The following is an 11,508-nucleotide window of genomic DNA, read 5'->3' on the forward strand; positions in this document are numbered from 1 at the left end:
GTGTGTGTGTGTGTAACAATATGTGTCTGTGCTTCTGTGAATATTTCTGTGTTTATGAGTGGGTGTAGTTTTGTGCTTAAGAACTCATTGTCTAATTCTGTGTGTGTGTGTGTACTGTATGTGTGTGAGTGGGTGGTTGTGTGGTGGGATGGTGAGGGAACACATGCTTTCGTGTGTGTGCAAATGTGTTTGATGCCTACTGTATATCGGCACTGACAGGTGCAACAGTTGTGTTATGCTTTAAGCTGCTTGTTTGTCTGGCACGCTGCTTTGTGTGGTTGAGAAATGGAGTAAACAGAGGGAGAGGAAAGCAGCCTGGGGGCTAATTTATTCACTCCCCAGTCGCACTAGTCGCAGAGGCCTGTTGCACTGGTCCACCTGTCAATCCTGAGGAGCATGCCATAGCCTCATCCAACTGCACACAGCCACACCACAGCCCGTTCTCAGTGGGCCAAGCGCTTTAGGCTAGAGTGGTATTAACCATGATATATCAATAAACTCTCCGTAATCAGAATTAACAAGAACCGGAAGTTTATTTAGCACACACGCAGCGTTAAAAAAATGTCTGCTATTTTCTGTGTGTGGTGAAAATGAATACAGAGTTAAGCAGTATGTGTATCAGTGTTGGTGTTGAAATCTAAAGTCAGATATTGAATAGACAGTATAGTAGCATTTCTGTTTGTAAGCACCTTTCACAAAAGTATTGCTATACATGACTGTGGTGAAATGCATAAATAGTTTAATGCTGTATTGCATCATAACTGCCTAATCCCTGAAAAGAGCACAAAGTACAGTTTATGACATAAATACTTACAAAATTGCACAGCAGAAATGTGTGAGCTGCTTGCATTTGTGGTTGACTGTAGTAATGTGATGTTCAAGGCACTGTGGGAGTGGGAGGAAGTGTCTGTCTGTTGCCAGCGTGGAGTAATGGATGGCAGAGCTATGGGAGTGGGAGGAGGCATACATCCTATTTCAGACAGCTGTAATGGATGAGAGTACAGCAGAAAATAAGAACAGGAGGAAGTCTGCATGCCTTCACTATCTCAAACTCACACGCAGAGTTCGGTAGTATTGAAATCAGTTCACAATAGATGTGATGGGAACAATGGAACACCTGGAGAAACAGTCAAGCCTGATGTTACTTTGGTTGTTTGTGAATTGGTCACTGGATGTCTGTATGTGTGAATGTGTTGAACACACACAGCCTCACACACGTGTTTGTTCATCTGTGTGATGTGTTTGTTTTTTTTTAGCTATGTAATGTGTCTCTCGCCATGCGCCCAGTCTGTGTAGCTGTGCAGTGGTACTGCTATAATTAATCAGGCGGTTTGATGTTGGCAAATGAGTGTTTATACAGACTGACTTCCTCTGCAGGGCCTGCTCTTTTTAACTAGATTTTAGTTAAACAAGACGAGCACATAACACACTTCAAGGCACCTATTTATCACATGGTCCTCTAAGCAATGTAGCCCAATGCCCCCCTAGCCGCCCCAACCCCCCACCATCCCTTTCTCTTCCCTTCCCCCCACTCCTGCCCCCTTTCTTACTGCCTACCCATTCTATCTACAGTGCCTGAGGAAACCGGCCTTAACTTATTGAACACAACTGGTGAATAATGAAGCTGTTTCAGTATATGTGTGCATGTCTGTACATACACTCTGACTAGCAGTTTATGTATCACCACAGCTTTCTCCTGATTTCTAAACAAACAATTACACCAAAGTGGATTGGAGTGAAGTTCAACCCTCCAGACCTGCTTGTTTGATTTATTCCTGTAAGAGCTAAGCGTCCTGTCTTAAGAGCAATCCACCCTACCCTCACCTTTCACAAATACTATATCACACAAAATCACAGCCTATTTCCGAGCTGGTGAGGGTTGTAGACTCTTGTTGTTGCTGTAAACAAGCAAATGCCGGCTAGCCATCCCTCTGGGTCACCTGGGAGCTAGGGCCGTGGGTCTCCCAGAGAAGGATTGAGGAGGAAAGAAGACGGGAGGATAAGTGCTGCCTCGCTCCTGTTCCTTGCCGCACGGCGCTTCACTGCGTTTGCCTCTGCTGCCGGCTGTTGAAAAATGTCTCCTGGCCTCTCTGCCCGATACCGGGAGGCGTTATCAGCCCTGCCGAGCTCTCTCCACGGTAACGAGCCCCCAGGCACAGTATTATCTGTTTACGATAAGGATATTAATAACACTGTGCTTTAGTTATGTGCCGGGGTGCCCTGCGGGGTGATGGAAAGGGGGGTGGAGTAAGGAGCACCTGAATCATTCTGTCAGGGGCTCTCTCCAAGCAGGACAGGATAAGAGTGGAAAAGAAGAAAGGAAAGGAAGGAAGGAGTCATATGGTGATGCTGGGACAGTGGTGAGGTGTTCACCAGTTAACCCCGTCCACTTTCTCCTTCAAGCTTTGTTTCCCAGAACAATAGCTTGACCATCTGCCAGTAGGTCCATCTGGGAGTTACCATAAGGAGGGAAGAGGTCAGGAGGTCAAAGGTCACATCTGTCATGGTCAGGAGAGAGGTCAGCCTATTGTCTGTACTTTACTGTAGTGTAACGTCCTTTATTTCTGTCCCTCTTTCTCTCTTCCTCTACTGTCTCATTTCCTTACAGTGTTTGTATGGCTGCTACGTGCACTCCTCCATCATCCCCACCTTCCACCGTAGGTGCTACTGGCTGCTCCAGGTAAGAACTCCTCTTCTCCTCCTCTACAGTTCACCACACTTTAGGTTCACTCCCAGACTCTCCCAGCCTATCCACAAGAACTAGAATGAGTTGCATGATATCATTTTCCATTTAACCAAAGCATTTTCCTTTGACAGCCGGCAGGCAGACATCAACCTATCCCCCCGCCACCTCCCTCTCCCTCTTCTCTTTTCTCTCCACAGCCTCCATTTCCCTTATCTTTCCCAGTCATTCTCTTTTCTGATGGCATTGCCCATACACACCGTCCAGCACGAGGACGGTATCTCAGTCTGCTAAAAGCTTTGCCATCTCCCCTGTCTAACAGCTCCAGTGATGGGCAGTAAAAGCATGATGGAAGACATTCCCTGTACAGTATAGTGTGCTTACAGTGGGTCGTCAAGTCCGCAGGCTGAGAGTGGTTGTAAATAGTAGTCCTTTGATCACCTCCCCAATACATCTCATCATTCTCGTTTAGCATGGCAGCCATTATTGTTGGAAGGTGCCTGATACGTACAGCCATTCACACACAATTTTAAGGGAGCGTAAAACACACACACACACACACACATACACATACATAATAGAGGTGTGTGGAGCTGCTGCTATTTTTGTCTGTCTGTCTGTCTGTCTGTGAATCTATCTATCATCTAGATAGATAGATAGTATATATCAAACTACACTTTGGCTTCTATGTTGCTAGTTCGATTTTTCTAAGTTGTATTTTATGAAGATAAAAATTGTTGAGTCACAACAACATCCCTGCTGTACTGAATAGACCCTGAAGACAAATGTATCTGTAGTCCAACCAACCCCACTGATGTCTGTTAGCAAAAGAGGAGAGCAGAGTGGTTGGGAAAAGACAAAAAGGAAAAACTGGCCCCAACAATGCTTAAATACTAATCAAAATAATTAGAGTGTTCCCACAGCAAACAAAAGCGTTCAAACAACCACTGTTTGTGTCTCTCTCTCTCTGTCTGTTGGCTCTGTGTGTCACAGGCGGTAATAACAACCCTAGTAGACTAAAAGCATGTCTTTTCCTGTCTCTTCTGGGTTCAATTAGTCACTCAAGTTATTTTCACTTCACCAAAAAATTAGAGGTACAGTATATTATTAAAAAATCATATGTAATGAAAGCCACAAAAACAATTAAATAGCTGGAATATATCATTCTGATTGTGTAAATAACACAAAGCACAGTTGTATATGTTCAGACTTCGGGAATTATCAGAGGAAGCTTTTGTACTGTTTGGTGAGGCTGCACATTATCTTTAATCTGCTTCCATCTGCAAACTGTCAGGGAAATGTTGTGTCGATTTCCTGGAATCATTTTGTGGTAGTATTAGGAGCTCCTTTAAAGGATAGGTTCACAATTTTTCCAAGTCTATCTTAATACAATACTGACATTTCCCTATGTACTTTGAAATAGTAACTGGCTGCTGTAATCATTCATCAGAGAGACAGAGACAGAGGCAGTAATGCACAGCAGCAAATACAGTAACAATAACGATTATAATAGTAGAAATATGACTAATAGTTATAATGATGATGACAAGGATAATAAGAGCAATAATGATGATAATAATAATTAGAATAATATTAGCAGTGGGTGTCAAGCAGGACCACAGCAGCAGGCCCAACTACAGTCCCTGATGTAGGCATAACCACGATCAAGTGGGTGTCTTCCAAATGTATTGTCTTTTCTGCCAGGAAATTCCCTCTTTGTTTTCCCACAGTGCTTCCTTGTTGAGGTGCAGTGTAGGGATGGTAACACAAAATTTCATACTGAAAACAAATTTTGGAAGATACCCACTTAATTTGTCTAATTCAGCTGAACGTCCAACTTCCACAGAAAGAGGAACGTGGATATTTTCTCTCACAAGTTACATTGGAATTGCAAAGGTAAAAGATCTCTTTACAGCCAGTACGCAGAAAAATTTGAACCTATCCTTTAAATGTCCAGTGTATACTATTTAGGTAGATCTATTTGCAGAAATTGAATATAATATTCATGTGTATGTTTTCATTCGTGTATAATCACCTGAAAATAAAAATTGTTGTATCTTAGAATGAGCAATTTTTATCAACAGAGGGAGTGGGTCCTCTTCCATGGAATGCACCACGTTGAACCACCATGTTTCTAAAGTAGCCCGGAACAGACAACCCAAACACTGGCTCTAGATAGGGCCTTTCAGGTTTTTGCAAGTTGTGCAGCCACTGTAGTTTCTCATACACACATGGAAGGCTGAGCTGTATTCAAATGGTTGCAGTCTTGAATTCACCCACTAGATGCCACTAAATCCTACACACATAAACATAGCCAAACTATGCTAGACACATACACAATAACACAAGTACACATTTGGAAACCAGAGAACACACTGCACAGAGTGCGAATAAGAGCTAGAGAGGCCATACAGGGTCACTCACTTTTTAAAACTACAGCCTTCATTTTCACTCTCTCTCTCTGTCAGTTTCAGGATACAAGCACATAAACACTCATCAAACTTTGAGGTGTTCACTGACTCAACTTTTATTTTTCTGTTACTGCAGAGCATCAGCTAAGAACAACTGGTTAGTGAATCCATGGCCCTCACGTCTCCTTCTCTAACTCTGCCCAGTAGATCTCCTTACATGACTCACAAGGCCCTGGTGTGCAGCTAACACATCCACTGATTTAAAAAAAAAAAGAATCTTCTGCTGCAGAGAAACCCCCCCTCCCCCAAAAAAGTATTTTCTTTGGCACTGAGCATTCCTGGAACCGCAGATTTACATCTCTTTTCAGGCAGTTTATTGCAGAGCATCTGTGCTGACAGGGAACCACAATCAAGATGACACCGTAGGTAAAAGATTACACAATTCAGTCCATATCTCTGCAGATGCAGATAGACCTTCAGCACCTCTGTCTCTTCAAGCCATTTTCAGTCAGACCATTGACAGTCAGCCCTGGTTACAGCAGTCTCTCTCTCATTCTCTCTCTCTCTCTTTCTACCTTTCTTCAGTCTCTGAACCCCCTGTCCCTGACTCCCTGTGTACCATTTGCTGTGTCCATATGAGATTTGCAGGCAGTAGTCTGTCAACAGCAGAGCAGCAAGGAGACTGGAGCTCCCAGAGCGGCAACAGGGAAAGGTCACCAGTGAGTGAAAAATGTAAATATTCAGCCATCCAGTGGCCACAGTCACGGAGAGACAGGGATGAAAATAACTCCTATTACACAGCACCGACAGGGAGGGAACACAGAGGACAGAAAGGGTAGAGACAGGCTGTGAATGAGAGAGGGAGTGAGATGGACACAACTTTTAAAAAGTTAGGCTAAAAAAACACTGAAGGGAAAGCTGGAGAGAAAGATAGATTTAAAGATTTGAAGCAAAAAAAAAAAAAAACATACAGAAGAATAGGGACAGTGTGTATTTGTGTGTATTTTTGGATGTGTGTGTGTGTGACATTGCAAGAGAGCCAGAAAGCGAGAAAGACAGACAGAGTGAGGTTTGTGAAAGGTGTTTTAGGGAGGGGGGTTTAGCCTGTGGGTGTGTGCCTCTTTATCCACTCTTTATCCACTCTTTATTGAGTCAAAGCCTGGGTAATGAGACAGGGGACGGGAATGAAGACCTGCGAGGGGGGTCCTCTCTCACTCCATTCATTTTCTTTTGTTCTTTTCACCTCTCACTCTCAATCTGCTCATCCCCCCCACGCTACCTCCACCTCTCTATGGCATTAGACCACTTTAAAATGTCTGGCCCATCCCTGCAAATGGCTGAGACTGAAGAAAAGTACCACCGCAGTTATCTGGGGTTGCAAACAATGAATCCAAATTGCTGCTGAGACAGAGAGCAGCCCAGAGCGGACTGTGTGGTTTGTCACTCAAAAAAAGTTCCCATTTTAGTAGATTTGGTAAAACATGGGGGTGTGTTATACTATGGTATATTTCAACACTGCCAGCAAAAAACCCCAGTCATCATAAACATCATAACAGTATGTATCCACACTTTAAATGCTGTCAGCTTCAGCTGGAGTGTGCATAACTAGGTACTTAAAGGCATACATCTATGAGTTTAATACAGTGTTCCCAGACACAAGCTGTAGCGGCACACACACACACACAGAAGATCTCGCCTGTCCTGGTGGCACTGATTGATTCTATCTCTTCGTGTCCCCTTCTCTTGTTTAGTGCTAATCGAATGTAATTCCCTGCTTGCGCCTCTCCATCAAATCAGACAGTGGAGTTTGCGCTGGCCGGCGGGGCCACAGAGGTGGGGATAATTATGATATTAATACGGAGGGGGTCTGAGGGGAAACTTCATTTGTCCTGCTGCCTGCCACGAACACAGAGAGGGGTCAATAGCCTCTCCCACTTTTCCTACTTTAAAGAGGAGGAGAGAGGGATGAGATAATGAAATGACTAGTAAGGCAGGAGGGAATGCTGACGACCTTGTTTCTTCACAGCTATCACTTTCTCCCTCTTACCTTCTTCAGCTTAGGCCACTGTGCTCTAGTCTCTGTCTCACATGAATACATTATTAATATCACCATTCACTGCAGTTACATTTTTCTTATTACATTAGTCCTTCAGAGTATAATGACTTTGGAACCACTTGAATTAGTGTTATGTAGGAAAATGAGTTGTCACTGTTGTCCCTGTGATCATTCCAGCACTATTAGACAGTATTTCAGCAATATTAATTTATGGAATAATTCAAAGGTTACTTAATTGGACAGGCAGAATGATAACTCTGCCCGTTATCACAGTGATAGCTCTGTGATTAAAGAGAACCTTGAGCAGTGTAGGCTCTGTGGTGCTGCCCATGGTGCTGAAACCTACTCTCTTCTTAGCTTTCTAACTGTTGACCACATCAGAGCCTTATTTTTATTTTATTTTTTACTTTTTTTTGGCTGTGTTGATTTATCAAAAAACACCTAGTGCCTTTGACTCTCACACTATTCACCTCTCATAACAAGCTCACCAATCTCCAAAGATCAATACACTTGGCCAGTGCTGTCAGCAGATCATGTGCAGAGCCCAACACATGTACTAATTGAATGGGAAAAGTTGAGTAGCTCCTTTGCTGCGGTGATCTGTCATAGGTCGGTGTGCAGGCAGGATACAGTAGCTACAGACCCAGAGCGGACATGCCTGCAGGCTAAAGGCAGACAGATGGATTCTTTATATCTACCAGAATCCTCTATTCATTCGAATCAGTTTAGTTGCCTCTGTGTTGAGCACCGGGAGACAGGTGCCGGATTCAGAGTGGCTCAGGTGATGTGTGATGACGGAGCAGAGCTGTCAGGTCCAGATTCACATCAGATACGTCCAGACTATGCAAGGCTAGATAATGAATATTTCACAGAGATAAATCATGGATGAGCCTAGGCACCGTTCTGTTGATTTCACTGAGAGGGTAGAGAAGCAGGAAAACCTGGGGAGGTTTTGACTGGCTGTCTACAACCTCAGGGCAAATGGAGGCAGTATAAATATAATTGCCTTTAGCTATGCAGGCTGTTGTTTGTATCAAATGGAAATGCACCGCTACAGAGTATGAGATCAGATTTATGGCATATGAATTTGACTCCGCCACCTGACTGTTCAACTCAAGTCCACTGGCAGGACAGGGTGACAGTATATGCAGTGTGAGTGTGTGTCTGTATATCTTTCAGCGTATGCACAGGCTTGCCTTCGTGTGTACGAAGGCTTTGCCGTTCTGTTTCTGCGCAATGGTGGGAGACCATGGTGTTCTCAGCAGCATGCTGCTGCTGGCAGGCCCCCACTCTGCCATGAGGAGAACAGCTGCTTCACAAGCATGTCGGGGTGTGAGCCATGTCCCTGTGGCTTCCCTCATCTCCTTCGCTTCTCCTCCTCCTTGTGTGCATTCACACAGACACAGTGCATCTGACATTAACCCTCTCCAGCCTCTCTACTAAACATTCAAAGATCTCCTTCTCCCTGTTATCACTTTTCCTCCAGTCCTCTGAGCACTTCTGCTAGCCTTGGTTTCCACACAGAAAGAAAATTCAAAGTTAGTTCTAAGTTGGTCTCTGCTCAAAACAGTGACACTGGTGCTTCTGACCTCTAAACAAATTGAAGGTTACTCTGGTGCTTAATTAATGGCCCCTGCTGGAACACTCTCCCCATATGAAGAAAGAGGGAGAAGTTGAGCTAAACCCCAGAGGCATACAGAGCTTCCTCTCCTCTTGGCAGACTGATCTGTTCCTCAGTGCCTGCGACCTTTTCTCTAGGCCCGTCGCCTAGCCCACCAGCACGGCCAATTATCACAAATCCCCCGCCGCATTTGTCTTGCCATTTTCACTCTGCGGCCAAAGAGGCGTGCGTGGCCATAGACTCATGCAGCCTCCTAACCAGCCTAAACCCAGACGGAGAAACAGAGGCCCACAACAGGTATGTGGTGCTTAAATAATTCAGTTATCCTGAAAGGTTAAAGCTCTGCCAGTAAGGCGAATTGACATTCATCTTGCTCCAGAGTCCTGCGCCCCGCTTTCAGAAGGAGCAGCCATCGACATGTTTACATTCTGTGACTTCCAAGATTGTTATTGACACCAATATTTTACATGTTATTCTACCATTTCTGCTGTCTTTGCACTGGCCACCTGAAAAGAGCACAGAGAACTGGCTGACTAACCAGAGAAAGAAACAAACGTCTTAGTCCTTTGCTGATAATAGGAGCATTGAGATTAAATTAGCAGGGTACGCTTGTTGAAGAGTATTGCAACAAACTATGATCCTGATTTTATATTACACTCTGTGTTGTACTTCATGTGCTTTCTCTTCAGCAGGCTTTTGCTGCCTCTCCCATATTAGACAATAAGAGAGTCCCTGTGCAGGGTGTCACTAGCAAGACTTATTCGTGTTTACTAGAGAGCAGAGAAGATAAATGGCTCCTCACAAAGTCTGTTCTGTGCTGTGCCAGTCTTTGTGTCCCCACTCATGTCAGGCCACAGATCTGCCTGTGTCACTATGCAGGCTCAGGCATGATGGCAGAAGTGTGCACGCATCTCCCAGCTTCCCAGAGAACACTGGTCACAGCTAATGACCAGAACTGTCCGATTTGTCCTGCCCTGATTACTCCTCTGAGCCCCAATTAGCCGTGGATGAAGGTTGACATCCCGACACGATCGCTTGGACGTGTCATAGAGGGAAAGATGAGACAGAGAATGAAAGGATAGAGGTAAGGGGGAAGAGAGGGAAAGTGTGTGTTAAAAAAAGAGACGAGCAAAGGGGAGTCGGTATGAAAGCCGTGGCAATATGAGGCCAGAGTCATTCACTCTGTTTTCAGTCAGCTATCGATCTCAATTCCCCTTTAACCAGCTACCACTCATCAACATACAAACCAACGGCTCTGATTGCAATTTCTATAATTGGCAATTTTCATTGTGAAAATCTTTCTATCTGAAGGTGTTAGCTGCATCTGGTCTGAGACAAGCTGATTTCTCTGTGGGTTAGGGATGAAGAGACTAAGGACTGTTTGTGGAAAAGATGTAAGATAAAGATAAGGTATTGGGACAATGTGGTAAAATCAATTTACTATCTGAAGTGAATAGTGAAGTTGTGCAAGCCCCAAAAGTATTGTATTATAGATAAAAACAATACAATTTGTTTCTCTAATTGTCAATAACAATCTCTGTTATGAACATTGTTTTCATCTGTGTCTTCCCACATAGCCCCTTATTTTTCTTTCCCTTCTCTCCTGCCTTTTGTTCTGACCCCCGACCCTCATCCCTGTCTTTATTTCTCTCTGCCACTGTGTCTCCCCAGGATTGCTGAGCTTTCTCCCCTCTGCAAATTTTGAGAGAAAATCTCTTTCTTTTTTTTAGGCTTGCTCTCATTCTCTCTCAGTAGGGGGCAGTGAAAAAGTAACTACAAGGGCACATAAAGCCTTCAGAGTCAAACCAGACTTCTTTTAGTCTTTTTTGATCTGGATAGATGTCATATTGAACACACATGCGCACACACCCTTCAGTTGGATGGCTCTGCTCCTATCTCTGTCTGCTCCCCCATCTCAAAACTCACCCACGCAAACCTGAGAAGACGCAGAGATTGAGAGGAGGAGGGAGGGGGAGGAGGCGAGAGAAAGCAAAATGTGGAAGGGTAAGAGAGGAGGAATGGTAAGAGGGAAGGAAACAAGAGGTGGGAGGAGGTGGAGGTGCTTTGAGAATAGGGGATTAGAGTTAGAAGATTAGAGGTAGAAGATGATATCATTTGGTAGAGATGAGCGGGAGCAAACGAGCAGTGCAAATCACCCAATGTTAACGAGCTGCCTCGTAAATTACTGCAGCCGAGTGTATGCTTGAAGCTGGGTCTGAATAGGGCTGTGTAGTGCAAGGGAGGCATAACGCTTGTCTTAATATTATTTACTTCCCCCTCCCAATTTATATAGGTTGCCTTCCATAGCCCCATATAGGCCTCCTGTGGCAGCATCAGAGGATGCTTCCTTATAAAGTGTGGGAGGTTTTAGTCAGCCTGAGTGCCCCCTGTGTGGCCATCCTAACCCCCCGAAAGTCTGTAAAGGATAGACTCCCCTCCCCTTATACACCAACTGGGGAGAAAAAGAATTTGACTTCCTCAGTGACCTCCTCAGATAACTGAGATTTGACAGGCTGTTCCTCATCTCCCTGTAGTGTTTACACAGGAATATGGAGTTATTTAATTATATTAAAATGTTGATTTTCAATGAAATGTGATTTTACATTTTTTCATGGTGTGCTAAAATTCCATAAACCATTTAGACACATCCAGCAGGGATTACAGCAGTTCAGTGAAATGAGCGTCTGTACAAACCTGCATGTTTCAGACTGTTCTCCGGGGGGGGGGGGGGGGGGGG

The 11,508-nt window shown here is 44.3% G+C and overlaps 1 protein-coding gene across 1 annotated transcript in view; it reads left to right on the top strand.

Moving 5' to 3' along the window:
- Window positions 1-11,508, top strand: part of camta1a (calmodulin binding transcription activator 1a) — a 271,771-nt gene that overhangs the window by 211,241 nt on the left and 49,022 nt on the right. Inside the window, exon 5 of the mRNA XM_035657274.1 lies at window positions 2,609-2,680. Within this exon, the coding sequence (XP_035513167.1) occupies window positions 2,609-2,680 (72 nt within the window). The remainder of the gene's footprint in view (window positions 1-2,608; window positions 2,681-11,508) is intronic.

This window comes from Morone saxatilis, unplaced genomic scaffold (genome assembly GCF_004916995.1).
Source record: "Morone saxatilis isolate NCDOM2014 unplaced genomic scaffold, NCSU_SB_2.0 Contig15, whole genome shotgun sequence".
NCBI classification, from domain to species: Eukaryota; Metazoa; Chordata; class Actinopteri; family Moronidae; genus Morone; species Morone saxatilis.